This window comes from Lissotriton helveticus, chromosome 9 (genome assembly GCF_964261635.1).
Source record: "Lissotriton helveticus chromosome 9, aLisHel1.1, whole genome shotgun sequence".
Lineage (NCBI taxonomy): Eukaryota > Metazoa > Chordata > Amphibia > Caudata > Salamandridae > Lissotriton > Lissotriton helveticus.
The window spans coordinates 758,508,457-758,526,484 of NC_136070.1; the positions used below are offsets into that span (position 1 = coordinate 758,508,457).

At 44.3% G+C, this 18,028-nt stretch overlaps 1 protein-coding gene across 2 annotated transcripts in view; it reads left to right on the plus strand.

The window, feature by feature from the left end:
- GPR4 (G protein-coupled receptor 4) overlaps nucleotides 1-18,028 on the plus strand; it is a 581,787-nt gene that overhangs the window by 353,971 nt on the left and 209,788 nt on the right. For both annotated transcript variants that reach the window (XM_078660891.1, XM_078660890.1), the window contains exon 2: nucleotides 7,264-8,768. In XM_078660891.1, coding sequence (XP_078517017.1) covers nucleotides 7,718-8,768 — 1,051 coding nt within the window. In that variant the 5' untranslated portion in view covers nucleotides 7,264-7,717. The remainder of the gene's footprint in view (nucleotides 1-7,263; nucleotides 8,769-18,028) is intronic.

Here is an 18,028-nt window from a genome sequence, read left to right on the forward strand (position 1 = left end):
TAGCTTTGGCAGGCAGCCTCACTGACCAACAGCAGAAAGACTGCAGACAAGTTCTGCAGGCCTTCAGACATATGTTTTCACTGACTCCAAGTCAGACCACCTGGTGCACTCATGAAGTGGACACTGGAGACAGTCTGCCTGTTAAAAGTAAGATTTACAGGCAACCTGATCTTGTCAGGGACTGTATCAGGACAAAAGTCCAGAAAATGTTGGAATTGGGAGTTATTTAGCCCTTAGAGAGCCCTTGGGGCAGTCCAGTAGTCCTTGTGCCTAAACCTCACATCCAGGGTGGTAAGAGAGAGAGTTTTGTGTGGACTACAGGGGTCTCAATGCTGTCACTAGGACATGTGCCCATCAAATACCCAGAGCAGATGAGCTCATAGACAAGTTGGCATCTGCCAAGTTCTTGAGCACATTTGATCTAACAGCTGGCTACTGGCCGATCAGACTAGCTGATGATGCAAAGCCAAAGACAGCATGCCCTTTGGTCTGAAAAATGCACCTGCCACATTTCAAAGGTTGGTGAACCAAGTCCTCTCGGCCTGGATGACTACTGTGAAGCTTATCTAGATGATATTGCTGTCTTTAGCTCCACCTGGGAAGATCACCTGATCCATTAAAAAATGTTTCAGAGGCCCTACAGAAAGCAGGCCCAACTATCAAGGCGACCAAGTGCCATATAGGGCAGAGTCATGTTGTATACCTGGGCCACCTTGTAGGTGGAGGCCAGGTTCAACCATTGCAGAGCAAAATCCAGACCATAATGGACTGGACTGCTCCAACCACCCAGACTCAGGTCAGAGCTTTCTTGGGCCTGACTGCATACTACATGTAATTTGTCAAGGGGCATGGTTCTGTTGTGACACCCCTTAATGACTTAACTTCCAAGAAAATGCCTAAGAAAGTTCAGTGGACAGTCAGCTGTCAAAAGGCATTTGCTGACCTGAAGCAGGCCATGTGCACTGCACCAATTCTGCAAAGTCCAGACTACTCCAAATAATTCATTGTCCAAACAGATGCTTCTGAGTTGGGGGTAGGGGCCGTGCTATCACAATTGAATAAAGATGGTCAAGACTAGCCAGTAGCTTTTATTAGCAGAAGGCTGACCCCTAGATAGAAAGGTTGGTCCGCTATTGAGAGGGAGGCCTTTGCTGTGGTTTGGGCCCTGAAGAAGTTGAGACCATACTTGTTTGGCACTTGCTTCAAAGTTCAGACAAACCATAAGCCCCTCTTGTGGCTAAAACAGACGAAGGGTGAAAATCCCAAACTGCTCAGGTGGTCCATTTCCCTGCAGGGGATGGTCTATACAGTGAAACAAAGACCTGGGAGTAACCATGCCAAAGCAGATGGACTCGCCAGATATTTCCACTTAGAACATGAAGACTCAACTGGTCAATGTTAGTTTTATGTCCCTGCGTTTGTGGGGGGCGGGGTTGTGTAGGAGAGTAGGGTCTGCTTCCTATGGTTACCTTCACTTTTCTGCTGTGATTCTCTGGTTTTTCGACTTTAGTCTGGCTGTGGCCCTGCTAATCAGGACCACAGCCTAGCTGTTCTCTCTCTAAATTGTTACCATGTACTTTAGGTACATACCAGATTGGGTATTGGGTCACCTTTATGAGCCCCTGTATAGTGTACCATAGGTACCCAGGGCATAGGTGCATCCAAGGCCTACCAGGGGCTGCAGCATGTATTATGCCATCCCTGGCTGGCCCTCCAAACTGACACCACAGGTTTGCAATTGCAACCTGGGTAAGGTGGTGTAAGCACCCCTTACTTAGATATAGTATACCTATATTTATATATATTTATAGTCACATATGAACCTATAAGCCACTCCTATGGCAGGCCTCGCCAATCCTGGAGGCAGATTGCTTGGTTTTATGTGAGAGGGTGCCCTAGCATGAGCTGAGCCCCTCTGCAGCTTTCGGAACCATCTCCTTATAGCTGTTCTATGATATAGCCATACCATATACTCTTAAATTCATTATAATCCTCGCCGTTGGTTTGGCTTTATCAAAACATGTTGTGTAAGGTGTCAAACACTTTAGAATACTACCCCCCCCCCCCGCCAGTCCTGGTGGCGGGGGTAGCATTCCACCCTTCTAGAGGGATAAGACATGTAGTTACTGTTAAACCAGAGTAAAGTTAAACATAGCCCCAGCATCACAAAATGGATGCTGCTGCCACAGACACGAGTCTGCCCTTCTGCGGCTGGACGAAACTCCGGCAGGGGAGGCTTGGACAATAGGTTTCCTGTCCAGGGAGGTGATGGCACCTCCCCAGACAGGCTTTAGTATATTGGGGCAGGGAGGGTTGTATTCAGTGAATGCTTTTCAGACACTGCTTTGGGCACACAAGGGGCTCCATGCATAGCCCAGTTCAAACCGGTTGCTGGGGCACTCAGCCCCAGCTCTGGCGCGAAACTGGACAAAGGGGACGGGGTGTAACCACCCCCTCCCCAGGCCCACCCATAGGAGGAGCCATAGAGTTAGTCCATCCCCATCCCCTATATTTCCCATAAAGATAGAACCCCAGTCCCTAGGACTTTTGATTACCCTGGAAGAAACTTTGAAACATATATTCTGGACAATTGTCATTACATTTCGACTGGAAGATGGAAGGCATCTCCCTTGTGGTCAAGGAGTGACCACCCTGGTCAAACAGGCACCAACAGACACTTTGCCGGTCTGCATTTTCGAGGCTCCCGCCGGATCCTGAAGAATCGGCGACACAGGACACAGACTTCCAGACATCTCTGATCCCAACCTTCGCTCACAGCAAAGCTGAGACACGTGGTAGCCACGAGAGACGTGGGACCAGAACTCCTGGACATCCTGCATTTTGCTAACTGCACCAACTTTCCGAGGTATCCCGAAGTTGTGCATTGGGATGCTTGAAGCCCCAGCCCCGAGCACCCTTTGCACTGAAGCTCAGAGGCCCACACTCCACGAGTGTCCCGTGGGCCCCGCTCTTGCATTTCAGCTCGATGCGTCTTCGCAGTTCCTTGCCTGTTGGCTAGTGAGCCCCCTGAAGACTTTCTTTTGAATCTAACTTGCTTGCCAGGTTGCCTCAGGCTTGCTCCAGCTTTCCTGCAAAGGAGAAGCGCCCCAGACCTTGCTTGTCTGCAACAAAATCAATCTTGACATCCTGCGTGGGTTGCATTTGCCAAGGCTTGTTGGGTCCAATCCGGATTCTGACAAACCAGTCAACTAGATCCTTCGTGCGGCAGCTCGAATCTAGCTCCTGGTCATCGTCGACGCCTCCTGGACCACGTGGCTAGAGAGACAAACTTCACCTTCTCACCTGAAATCACCCGACATTGGCTGGCAGCTTTCCATCGCCATCCTGGTCACTGGCAAGTGACGTAGACTCTGTCACTTCTGCTTTCAGGTTCTTAAGATCTTGGATCCACCCGGACACTTTTCCTCTGGTCGCATGCAGCACTCCTTTACAGCTCTCCATTGAAAACGACGTCGAAACCCGGCACCAAAAGGCACCTTTGCGCCCGGCTTCCCTGGGTGAGGTAACTCGAGTACTCCGGTGCTCCCGTGGGTCTTGACTCTCGAAGTGTCCTAGTTAAAAGGGGTTTCATTGTAGTCCATCCGGAAGTGTCCTTAAATTGTAATTTTGTAACTTGTTTGTTTTCCATAGAAAGTCAATGGTAACGCGTGGCTGTGTTTAGACACTGCACGCGTCTCCCGTGGGCCTCCTACTTCCCAACCCTTGGTTGTTCCTAGAAGCCCCAGCGATTCCCCAGGCCCTAGGCCTGCTTTCTATCTCAGACGTGGTTCTTATACTACTATTTTAGTATATGGTTTGTGAGGCCCCCAGGGCATAACGTGTACTGTGCAACTTATCGTATGCTAATTGAGACTCTTGTAATGTAGTTTGACATCTGACCTCATAAGGAGTGCAGAGGGGTTGTGTTTAGAATAAATACATATATATTTGATATATACCTTGTGTGGTGTACTTTCATTTGGTACTCAAGGGATTATAATTGGTAAAACAACTTGCTTAATGCGCTCTCTGAAGTCTTAGCCTGATGACTGCTAGCCCATGCTACCACTAGGATAGCTTTCTATAAGGTTGACTTTACAACCACCATCAATAAGGGTCAAATAGACTGGTGCAAGGTGCCCACTAGAACTAGTGGACATCATATGCCAGGCTAACTTCTCACACTTAGTATATGGGTTGGTCTCCTCCTGGAGACCAGTGTGTATTTGTGCTACTTTACTGATTATTTTGAAGTATTCTTGTGTGTATTGTTGATATCTCCGGGTAGGAGATATGCCAATGTGTCAGTGATTGTGTTGCATAATACATAGACCTATTTTTATAAACATTGTGTGGTTCTTTTTAATCTGATCTACACTGTTGAATAAATGTGGTAAAACATGCTGCTTTACACTCTTCAAGATAAGCCTGAAGGCTGCTCTCCACAGCTACCACTTTGAGAGCTTTCTATGGTTATGAAAGACGACTAAAATCACCATAAGGATTATCTGGATTAGTGCAAGGTGCATCACTCCTGAGTGTACACTATATACTCAGCCAGCCTCCTACAACCATCAACACCAGTTCTCCATTAGGCTTCTCCAACCAGGGTACAAGTCCTTTAAAAAAGAAGTGGGGCACTAACCAAGTTAGACAGTATGTAAGTGACATCACAGCACGTAACATCACAACCCACGACCTCACAGGAAGTGATATGACAAAAAATGACATCAGATTTTAAAACGTCATCTATGTTAAGCAGGTCTGTCATGAGTAGATTTGGGCATATTACAATATTTAACAAATTACATCTTGCGTCGGAGTTGTGCCAAAAAGGTGTTGCAACCCCAGTGCAAGATCTAGGTCTCAGATCACACAATTATTTATTAAACCTCTGCCAGAAAGAAATTGGCAACAAGGAGAAATGTGGCAGTATATCTGATCTGCTTAATTGCTTGCAAAGTCTGCATTTTAAAATATCTTATGGGGTTAAGGCGCCTGCTGCATAGATCTTTATTTACCCAGTAAATCTGAGGGAATAATAATAATGGTAAGATAACTCTGGAGGTTAATGCACTTGCTGGAGAGAGAGGTGTTTTGTCTAGTCCCAGTTTTTGTCAAAGTTGCAATGGAAGGTTAATGTGTCTCCTACAAAGAACATCATGTGACACACAGATGACCGATTTTTATTTTATGTGGATGGGTAAGTGGGTTATTGGTTTTAACACAGAGATCCTGTAGTTACTTGCAGTTCATAAATTGTAATCCTTATAATATAGCACAGTGAACTATGAAGGAAAGGACATGTGACTCCTAAACCTTGTACTCCTCTGTTATGTAACACATCCAGTAAGTTGATTTAGAAACATATGCTTTATTGTCAATGTGCATATGTGATGTAAGGCGCTCCGATACCCTGGATTGGGTTGAGTGGCGATATAAAAGAAATCAGACAAAATAGTGGTATCTAGATTGTTATTTGTGTAAATATTAGAACAGACCAACACATTTGACACACAACAGAAGTATAGTCTGACCGTGTCTGATACTAATTGTTTTTATGTTCCTTAGCGAGGTTCAACTGCTAAAAATAAACATTTCACCAAACATTAGCCTTTGAATGGCTGAATTGCACAGTGTGAAACAGTCAAAATAAGCTAGGGTCTGGGCTGAGGAGCTCCAGGATGCAGACAGCAATCAAAAAACTGTCTCTCCTCCTTTGTCCTGAAAGTGCAGAGTGCAGGCAGCTATGGCGGGGAGGGTTAGGGCAAGGTGTGAAAATTCCTGGAGGTTTGCAGCACAACAAAAGAGGAGGGCGATTGGCACGTGAAAGACTTTGAGGTGCCAATGGCCCTGCAACTGACAGAGAGAGAGGGAACATTATTTTGTTCCCCTGTCCCCCCCAACATTGTCCCCCGTGAGCCCACCACTACAAAATCTGGGTGATATATCCCCCGCGTCCCCCACACTTCCAATGCCCATCATTGTTTAGAGCCCTGTACAAAATCTCAGGTTAAAGCTCTGGTTTATAATGTGATTACCACAAGGTGTTAATCTCTCACTTAGTATCTGATGCAAATATATCGGAAATAACTTGAGCTAACTACTGCAGTCTCATCTCCATTATTGATGTTTGCTTTAAACAAATCTTATGCTAGCGGAACATATTCTCAGTATTTCCACTTAAAATATGTGCAAATCGCAGAAATGTCCTGTAATCAGGTTAGTGCACATTTCTCCAATTTCTACAGCTTGAGAAGATCTTGAAAGAAAAGGAAAGGGAGTGAATGCTGAAATAAGGAAATGTGGCAGCATAAAGAGGAGAGTGAGCAAAGGGAACAAGTGTGTGAATATAACATAAGAAAGCACCACAAAAAGATTGAGAGTTTTTGGAATTCTTGGCAGGTGATGGAAAGTAGGGAAAGAAGGAGTGGAAGTTGACAGTGGGGAGAGGGGATGGGAAAATGGAGAGGTAGGGAGAAGTTAAAAATCAATGAGAAGAGAGGAAAAAAAAGAGGTTAGAAATTTAAAGAGATGCTATCAAGGCCCAGTTTGAAGCTGGTAGTGGTACTTCCCAACCTCAAGTGTAGGGAAAAAACAGCTATTCCACGTAAGCGAAAGTGTACTAGATTACAAAAAAAACAACATAAAGTGTATATTTTACTTGAGACAGTTCCTGCCAGCATGGAGCTAGCAGTCTCGGGAGAAACATGTCCAATACAGCAGTTTCTTTTTGGTATGGTGAATTATAATTACCAATGTGGAAAATGAATCTGAGAGTTAGTGGCCAGCATGTGAATGACAGAGTAGGCACCACTGGAAATGGTGGCAATCTGGTCTCATTGTGTTTGCTTTAACCTTAAGTTTGGTGACTGATCCGCGGAAGTGTTCAGAGGTTGCTGCTGTGACATGGTGTTCCAGATAATGGGCCCCACCAGCAGGAAGGGGAAGGCAGCTTTCTTTAGTTTTCTAAATGTGTCATGCAGAGGTGGATGGATGGGACCTGTAATTTTTTTTAACAGCTGTCCTTTTATCAACTGCCTCTAAGTCCGGCCATAAGAGAAGTGACCAAGGAGAAGGACGAGAGTTAGAAGGAAGACGATGAGGGAACTGAAAGAATGAAGGGTGAATGTAGCTTGAGGATAAACACATAAAACTGTTATTACAGTCACCCCTCCCTATTTCTGTCAAGCCTTCTGATATTATGCTAGAACCTTAATGTGGCTGTTATAATACTAATACTGTTTTGCATTTTTTCCAAAGGTCACCCCGAGTACAAATAACCTTGGTACCTGGAAACTGGAGTAGCAGATGTGGGGAGCTCTATCCATGTGGACCTTTTATTGTTGAATTTACAGCTGCCTTAGAGACAAAATCAGGGTAACCGGGTAAAATAGTGGACTTTTCAAAGAAAGGTACTGAAAACATTAATCATACTGAAAGTGAAGAAGTGTTGCAGGAAAGTAAGTTCAAAGCGTTTAAATGAGGACTTGGATGACATTTTACTAAGTGACAGGGTGGAATTCCTTTCCCATATGGTGTTGCCTTGAGCTAGGTTCCAGCATGATGACATTTGTCGCCTGGAAAAGCGGGGCTTGCTTCCTGCACCAAGGGATTTCCAATAGTTCGACTATCTTTAGCGTATGATCATCTAGTAGCTTCCTTCAGTGACAGGGGTAGACAGAATGACAGACATGACAGAAGTGAAGTAGATATCATGTGCAACGCAACACTACAAAAAAGCTGCAATGTGGAGTCTAAGATTGACCATCTCTTCCCACCTACTTTGTACATCATTGTCATCATCATTGGATTTCCAGCCAACTGTTTGGCGGTGTGGGCTGCCTATCTTCAAGTAAAGCAAAAGAATGAGCTAGGAGTCTACCTGATCAACCTGTCCATTGCTGACCTTTTCTACATAGGAACTCTGCCTCTCTGGATAGACTACTTTTTACACTATGACAACTGGATCCATGGGCAGGAGTCCTGCAAGCTCTTTGGCTTTATTTTCTATACTAATATCTACATCAGCATTGCCTTCCTCTGCTGCATTTCCCTGGACCGGTACTTGGCCGTGGCCCACCCACTAAAATTTCCTACACTCCGGCGGGTTAAAACAGCTGTAGGGGTGAGTGCATTGGTGTGGACCATTGAGATATGTGCCAATTCAGCCCCACTCTTCCATGATGAGCTCTTCAATGATCGCTACAACCATACTTTCTGCTTTGAGAAGTACCCTATGGAGGAGTGGGTAGCTTGGATGAATCTCTACCGCATCTTCATAGGTTTTCTTTTCCCATGGGTGGTTATGCTACTGTCGTACAATGGAATCCTAAGAGCAGTTAGGGGAAACATCTCCACTGAAAAGCAAGAGAAAGTCAAAATTAAGCGACTAGCCCTCAGCCTCATTATCATTATCCTAATTTGTTTTGCACCTTACCATGCTATCCTGCTGACCCGTAGTGCCATGTACCTCAGCCAGTCCTGTGACTGCAGCTTTGAGGAGAAGATTTTTGTGGCTTACCACACTTCACTGGCTCTCACCAGCCTCAATTGCATTGCTGACCCCATTCTGTACTGCTTTGTCAACGAAGGGGCCCGCAGTGACATCACAAAGATGCTAGTGTTGGTTGTCAGCTTCTTCACCAGTTCAAAGCCAAAAGAGATGGCCAACACACCCTTGACCACAGAGACACCATTGTCTTTCAAGACCATGTTTCTGAGTGCAGAGGAACTACAAATGAATACATTGACTTTGAAGACAAGAGGTATGCTTTCTTTGTCTCACACTCTTTAAAGCTTTAAAGTTTTCAGCTTTTTCAAATTGGAAACGCATTAAAAGAGGTTGGGTGGATTTCTGATACTGCGGAATTCACAGAGGAATGTTCCTTTTAATTTCTTCTCCCTTACTTTTTCAAACCTGTGATTTTGCAAAAATACATGGGGACATATCTATGATCTCCTTTTACCCCCGTAGTGTCCCTTTTTGTGGCGCTCTGGAGGCGCAAACTACAAAATGATATCTGTGAGGTGTGACTTTGAATGGCCTCATAGAAATGGAGTAAGGCAAGCCAGCGCAAATCCCCGCATTGCCTTAATCCGCTCTCGGGAGTCGATCCATGGGTGTTGTGGTGGGTCTTCCCATGCAACATCCATGAATTTTAACGCTTCCTCCGATTTACAAAACCATGTAAACCTGGGGATGTGCCAAAATCTTACTCCTCGCGGGGTGAGGCGCAATAAGGAGAAATACCTTCATTTGTCCTTGTTTTTCCCTCTTTCCATGTGTTCCATTCTGCAGCACACGTAGAAAGAGGAGACCACCTCTCTGGATTGTTTTTGTGCAGTAAGGTGCCCCTTCCTGAGCAAAAACAATCCTGCTGACACCACACTGAAACCGAAACTGCACCATGGTGCTGGGGGAAAGGGGAGGAATGCACTGTATTAGATAAATACTGTGCATTCCTTTCACTTTGATGTAGGGCAGCTCAGCAAGATGACTTGCTGCGCTGCCCTACACCAAATACCCACAAATGAGGCCCTTAGTCTCTTTCTTGCCCTTAATACACTCTGTTTACACATATTTTCTACATTTCCTTCAGCTTCTTGTACCTCTTGCCTATTTCATTCGTTTCCGTTTTCACTTTTATCCACCTTACTGTTTTTTTTCCTTTTCCCATAGTTTCCCTTTCATTCACAATGATCATCTTTCTCTTCACCTTTTTGGGTCTAGTCTAGGCAGCGTGCATGCGCTGTCTGCAAGACCTGCTGTAAATCAATACTACTACTCCCGCCAGCCACTTACCATAGGCTCAGTACAGCGTCGATCTACTTTACTGCCTTCTAATTCGTTCCTGCAGCGATACCTCACTTCCGTTTAAGGATGAGGAACACAAGCTGATTACAGTTTCTATAGACTACCATTCTTTATGTGCTGTTTGCAAGAACTCTTTTTATAAATGTTAGTTTGTCTTCTCCCTTCCGCTGTGTGTTACAAGCCCTCCCCCATCCACCGCATACTCCACAAGCTAGTCTACAAACACCCTTCTCTCCTTTCGCTACTTTAGCCGTGCCATTGAAGTTTTTTTTAATTTTAAAATTGAGCCCGGTGCCCGCCTCAGGGACACTGCAGTTTATTTCAGCTTTTTTTCTTTTTTTTTCACTTGAAAACTGACCACGGCTCCCGCTTCAGGGACACCGCGCTTTATGTTTCAGCTTTTTATTTTAAACTCTAAAGCTAAGCGCTGTGTCTGCTTCAGGGACTCCGCACTTTATATTAACCCAGCACGTTTCACAAAAAATATAACTTTAAGCTTCCCTGGTATTGCACCCACAGAAAACCCGGTCTGCATGTAGCTGGGGGGATAATTTCTAGTTTAATTTCTTCTGGAGCAAATGTTTTGTTTTCCAACTACCTGTCAGTCACCAGAAACAAGCTTTCCCTACGGTCTGTGTTTAAAGTTGCTTAGGAACTTATTAAAGTTGCCCGGAAGTGAGGCAAAATCACACGCATGGATCTTCTAAAGATTTTTGACTAATGGAGGCTAGGTAAGTGTTGTTTCTGAGAATCTGCAACTGTATCTGGAATGGATTTTGTTTTTCTTTTCGCCTACAAAAATAACACTTCATAATAATAAGTAAAGGACAATCTTATTGTTTCAAACATAAGATCTGAAACTACGGTGATTGCAAAGTATGCAGAAGTGAGCAGCGCCAGTGACTGAATACGTTTGCTTGTGCCTGGAGGCCATGGAGGTGCTTTCTCTGCACCGCACAAACACATTGATAAACTGATTCGGAGTATTGTTTTTCAGTATTTTGTTTTCAAATCTGATAAGGCATCTGTTGAAAGGTGATCACCAGAAGACGAGGTAAGATTTCAGCAACTTCTTCATTAGCCATCCGCTCTCCAGACTAGAGTGCATCACTAACATTTTAATGCAGACTCCAGGGGGAGAGTCCACTGAGTACAACAGGGAAGGGGCGGGCAGGAATATACCAAGTCGGGGGAAGAAGGGGAAAGAGAAAGAGATTACAACAGCATCCCCAAAGTAAACTTGTCCCTGTGCCTCATTTACAACGCCAATAGCTCTAACTCGAGTAAATGCGAGACCTATTGCATTTCCAATGTTTGTTCTCTTTACTGTACATTTGCTCCATTGATATTCTTGACCTTCCCTCATATAGTATCTCACTTTCTATCTTCTTTCTTTCTTCCTCCTTCTGTTCATCCCTATTTTGCATGCTCCTATTCCATTTGTTTATCAAAAGGGGGGAGAGAGAGATCAATGGATCAACGGACACTAATTACCACTAAGGATGAGTGGAAGGTCCAGTTACAGCATGTGTCCGCGGGTGGTCTGCACTAACAAAGTGGGAGGGCTGAACTGTTCCTGCGAAGGAGGAGGGAAAAAAAGGGGGGGGGAGACTAAGAAGGACTACGTACACGCTGGCGTAACCAGAGGTGTAAATGTAACACCTGTGGGCATCCCTTTTGTTGGATGTAATTGCCTCACACACCCCGAAGGATGTCATGCTTCATCATTGGCGGTTGCTCCTCGTCGGGGGGGCGGTGCAATCCCCGACGGGCACACCTCAAAGAGGGGCACTTTGGCGGAGATCTTTTGTATCCAACTGCCCTATGGTGAAGTGTGGGTGTGTGGGCGGGGAGGCAACTGAGTCTGAGGTGAAGGTTAAAATGCAGTAAGAGGTACCGGAAACAATTTGACCTATGTGGAGCTATGAAAAACAATGTGCATTTGCTTTCTTTCTCATATTCTAGGCATAGGACTTTCTATGGAGGTAAACTGCATACCCATACCACACCATATACATGACATTAGCATGTTATTGAGTTAATTTTCTTATTATTTTTCACTTTTTACGGTCCTGATGAATCGCAGGATATTTATCCGTTTGCGAGAAACATGTTGACCACTTGTTGTTTTTCATAGCTCCACATAGGTCACTCTACTTAACGAGGTGACACTGAGTGAGCTTACTTTCACGATTTTAACTGCAATAGGGGGACCACCAGAATAAAATTGGAGCAACCGCCAATGATGAAGCATGACATCCTTCGGGGTGTGTGAGGCAATTACATCCAACAAAAGGGATGCCCACAGGTGTTACATTTACACCTCTGGTTACGCCAGCGTGTACGTAGTCCTTCTTAGTCTCCCCCCCCCTTTTTTTTCCCTCCTCCTTCGCAGGAACAGTTCAGCCCTCCCACTTTGTTAGTGCCTATTCCATTTGTAGCACCTTTATTTACACCAGCAACCATAGTTTTGATGCATTGCATCTACAGTTTTAACCCAAATATCAAAGAAGTAGGTACTACTAGGTCAAGCCATACACCAATTGCATTTTTTAAATAATGAAGGTTCTGCAAGGATATAAAATAGGTTACATCGCAGTGAGTTTTTAAGAACCTAGATGGGAAAAGAAGTAGCTGAGGGACACAGCTCTGGGAAAAATAAACCAAACTAGCAGGGAGCCAGGTCTCAAACATACCTCCCCCTCTTACTGGAGAGGACATCCCCTAAGTCAGATTGTTATTTAGGACATGTGCTTCTGTCCAACCCAGTGAGATATCTACTGTGGCTAGTAAACAAAATAATAATCTAACACTATAACAATAGAAACAAGCAGTGGCAAAGTCAACAGGTTTCACCTATTGTATTGTAATTGCATTTATATACCATATACTACCCATGACGAGGTGTCAAAGCGCTTTTTTGGCAAGTAGCACGCTACCTATGAGAAACCTATTTCCTTTGTCAGTGTTTTTTACATGTTGAACAGCAGTTTAGCTGTTGTGCAATATGGGTTACATTTTATGTTAAAAAGCGCTATGACACGGCCAGCGTTTTGCGCATCATTGTGCTTTTTTTTTACTACTAAATAAAAATTTTAATTAGTCATTAAAAACATATGGCCTTACAAAGTTGTTGGCATTACAGCCTTGGGTACCTAGAAAAGGTAAATAGTCACCTCTCCACCACTGCTGTGCTTCCCTCCATGGAGTTAGTGACAAAGGCACAGCAGTGGGATGCAAATGCAGAGGAGAGATAGGGGGGCTCCCACCTCTCCATCTCCTCTCGGAGTAAGTTTTGTAAACCCAAAACTTGTATGTGTGACATGCAGAGCCCCATCAGGGTGCAAATACAGAGGCAGCAGAAAATACTAATTCCCCTTCCTCTTTTGTTACCCAAATAGCGCTTTAAAACAGTTTTACATGGGTTTATACAAGCTTAAATTGAGTAGATGGCCCCATGCGAGCAATGGCACAATGTTCAAGTACCGTGCTTTTCTTTTTCAAGTCCTTGTTTTGAGGTGGTTTAGTTTAGGTAAATAGAATAAACTGAAAGAAACTAGGACTGCAGCTCCTAGAGTTCTCTAGCTTCCTAAATGAAAGCCTAGGATTAAGATACAATGTCCTTGGTAAAGGAGTCCTCTGGTAACCTTGAACAATCATAGAGACACAATTGAATGTTCTTGTACAGAAGAAAAACTGTAGTTTGCAGTAGTAATTATTGAATGTTACATTCCTGAAGCATAGAGCAGCACTAAGGCAAGCAAATCATGATGCACGCCTTAAATATAGCTTTATAGCCCACCTTAGCGGGCTTTACCCGCAATTAAAAGCCCACTCCAGCGTTAAAGACCTGTGCCAAAGGCACAGGCATTTAACGAGGGAGCGGGCCTTTAATGATCGGTATAGCCCAGCTATGGCTGGCTATAAAGCTGTTAGAACATTCTGCCCCATCAGGGCAGAATGCTCTAATCACTAAAACAAAGGCCACACTGAGCTCGAGGGGGTTGAAATCCCCTCTGGCTCTGTGAGGCCTTTCTTTGTTCACAGCTATTGCTACGAATGTTCTGCAGCTAACAGCCAGGCACGGGGCCAAGGCTGTCATGGTTTGAACATTCACAGCAAGAGCAGTGAAAAGGGGCTGAAGTCAGCCTCTGTTCTCCTCGGCTTGGCTAAACTGGTGTTTGTAGTTCAGCCAAAACAATGAGACCCAGGAGGTGAGGAGCATTCCCCCTCCCACCTTCCGATGCCGAAGTGACTCTGAGCTAGGGAGGAGGAAGGGTAAAGTCCCTGCAGCACAGTCTCTGCCTTTCGCTTTCCCCTGCCCACTCCATGTATTTTAGAGAGGCAGCAAAATAGAAAAGACAAGGCTGTTTATTTGTACTTTGAAATGTTGAGTGCAGCGGGCCTATATCAGTTCAGATAGGCCGCTGCTCCTCTATTGTCTTCGATGGAGCACTCAACATCGAAGACAATAAATGTTCTAATATAGAGTAGTATTTGTTAAACATACAAATTCCAAGGCATCTTGGCGCTAGTAGTGAAAACGATGCTGTATCCCCAGAGTATGCTGCATACCTCCTCTTTTTGAACCTAGGACTGAGGCAACTTGAGAATTAAATGTAGCATGCCAATAACACATTATAGATGGCACTTGCTGACATGCCTGTGTGTGTTTTTTAGCAGTACAATAGTAGACGTCACTAATATCAACACATGGAACTCATTTCGGCAACCTCGGAGAGATGAAATGCTGAGCCAGGGACTAATACCTGTGAGCGTTTTACAAAAAGACGTCTGCATTAAATTGAGAAAGTCGAGTGACACTCTGTCCTCATGTGCCTAGTTGTCTAGCGCCAAAGCAAGTGTGATTTGTCACTTTAGTTCAGAGTTTGAAGTGATTCGAGACACCAAGCCCCAGACTTTAGGAAATGATTTTGTTAAAAATGAATAGTGTCTGTTGCTTCTATGTTTCCTGGGGTGTTACAGTTTGCAAATCACCAGGTGTTTTGGTCCAATTGAAGTGATCCAAGACTACAACTCAGAGACAAAAAATCCTATCAGTGACTGTACTATCTGATAACTTTAGCATGAACCCACTGAGCTACTTGTGTCCCACTGACCTCACAAGAGTCGCCTTGACACCTTCGGGTTTTAGTTTGCGCAGTACAAATTGCTTAATAAATAAGAGTCACTTCCAGCCTTGTTTGACTCATAGGAGTCTAGGGATCTATACTGTAGCACTCATCCTTGTGGCACATGGTGCCGTCTTCTCCCGCACCTTACTCACCCTCCTACATGTGACCTAATATTACATACAGGCAAAGTATACAAATGATTTATGGCAATGGCAGATAAGCAAAAAAAGGAAAAGCAGTGATGGTCTGATGCTATGGCAAACAATGTGAGGTGAGAGCTGGGAAGAAGTGATTGGAGGGAGGTGGTTGGGGGCCAGGCAAAGCATCATCAAATGAGGGCATAGAGACAACCTGCAAAACGATGCACTCTGATAAAAAAGTACCTTTGCAGGCATGCTGCCACCTGCCACCACAGGTAGTACTTGGTCCAGGCTCCATTGCAAGACAACGGAGGTGAGGAGAAGGCACTGACCAGCAGAGTGACGTGGGAGCCTCAATGGGAGCCAGCCAATGGTAAGCAAAGGGAGGATGGAACCACACGGAAACTAGCCAATGGTAAGTATAGGTAAGTAAGGGGTAGGTTCCAAGTCCCTTTTTTAAAATGTTTTTAAATACAAGAAATTTTGCAAGAAACCTAAAATACTCCGAGAGGCTTGTCTCTACACTTTGAAAACTCATCAAACTGAAAAAAGATATCAACAATTTTGAGAGGGATAAAGTGTACCCGTACACTAAGGAAGACTACGTGACAAATAACCAAGACACTTCACCAGACGATGAATCAACATCCTTGACAAGATCAAAAAGATCTAGCAGTAATTCCGGTAACGTAAGTTGGAAGAACTTCCAAGGAGGTTCAGGACTACTACCAACTCTTCCAATGTTCAACTACCCAATTCCAGGCTATCCAAGAGCACCACCACCATGATATCCGGGCTACCATGGACCACCACCGCCTCATCCATTCTATTAACAACAACAACAACGTCCTCCTTTTTGGAACAGAGGCAGAGGAAGAGGCAGGTGAAAAAATGACCAAAGACCAGGTGCAATGGACGGAGGACGAGGACCAATGCAGGACACGGAGTCAAACGAAGAAAAAATAGTGGTAAACCTATCTACAAGGACCCTGACGACAACAGAAGAACCCGTCCTACAGAGAGGATTGGGTTTTGTCCCAACACCGAAAGAAGACTCGTTCAGACTCACTGGTGAACTACACGTGTTTTTTCGTAAGCTACGTCTGAAATAATTTTTTCAAACACAGGATACCAGCAGGATGGATACGGATACTACGGATACAGGCTTACGTAATCCCTTCAGATTCACGCCCACCACAGCAATGACTGCAAGTGAGATACTGACCTATGAAAAAGCAGTCTTACAAGACACTAACAAACTACAACCCAAGAGAACATATGACAGTTTACCTACAAAAGAAAGGAAATCCCTTCAAGACCTCAACGATGATGTGGCAATCATCATAAAACCTGCAGACAAAGGCGGAGCTATTGTCATACTTAACACAGACGACTATAACAATGAATGCCTTAGACAACTAGCTGATAAAAAATACTACCACAAAATAGACGCAGACCCGACGGATTCTCTCACAAGAACAATCAGCATGTCAGTGACAGAAACACTATAGAATGGTTGAATCACCAAGAACGAAGCGGAGTATCTAGTGAACCCCAAACCAACAACGCCATATTTCTACATCTTACCAAAGATCCACAAAAACATCATGCCCCCACCCGGCAGACTAATAGTGTCAGGGATCAACTCCATCCTCGAGCCACTGAGTCAATATTGTGACAATTTTCTACGGCCACTAGTTCAAGCAACACCGTCCTACCTCAAGAACACCAAGGAGACCATCAACCTCATTGAAAACATCAGAGAACCTGAGGAAATCACTTTACTGGTAACACTCGATGTGGAGGCATTAAATACTAACATTCCACAAGAAGCCACACTAAGAGTGATTGAAGAAACCCTGAGAAACAGTGATCCTCCCACACAACAACCCATTAACTTCATTCTGAAATGCGCCGAACTTGCCATGAAGAACAGCTTCTTCAAGTTCCATGACCAACCCTATTAACAAATCCATGGAACTTGTAAGGGCAGTACATTTGCACCAAGCCTAGCATGTCTATACATGGCCCATTTTGAGGCCCAGCATATTCTACCTGAAACTAACCCCTTCAAATTGGAAATAAAAAGTGTAAACGGTACATAGACAATGTACTTATGTTGTGGACGGGGACAGAGGATCGATGTAAAGAATTCCACTCCTGGATCAACCAACAGTACCCCTTCCTCAAATTCACATTATTATCCACAAGTGAAGAAATACTATTCCTGGACTTCCTAATTCTCTTCAAAGATGGAAAACTGTCGACCACGACAATGCCGGAAGCCTACAGATCACAACAGCTTACTACCTTATGACAGCCATCACACCAAAGCCTTGAGACACAATCTCCCCTTCGGGCAATTTCTCAAGCTAATGAGAAATTGCAGCACTACCCAGGACTATGAAATACAGGCATCAGAACTTAGCAAAAATCTGGAAAAAAGAAACTAATCACAAAAAATCATAAAGTATGCCAAGAAACGCGCACGGAACAACCATCGAGGAGCGCTTTTAGAAACACAAGAAAAGCGCAGAGTGAAACAATTACATGTGTTAAAACTTACATGCCTCAATCTAATCAGGTTAAAAAGGTCCTATTAAAACATTGGAAGATCCTGAACACAGGCGTAATACAATTGCAACACCCAAGATTCGCATTCAGACGTACACAGAACATAAACGATATTGTTGTCCACACAAGACCACTGAAAAAACAGGGGGACAGTCAGAGGACATTATGGGACCTGCCGACAGTCAAGGGACACTATCCATGCGGAACTTGTAATGTCTTCCCACTCACAGCACATCCCAAAACACTCCAATTGAAGAACCAGGATTGGACATAAAAGAGACACCAATTGCAATACAAAAAATTGCGCCTACATGGTGAAATGTCCTTGTAACCTACTATACATAGGGATGACCTCTAGAACT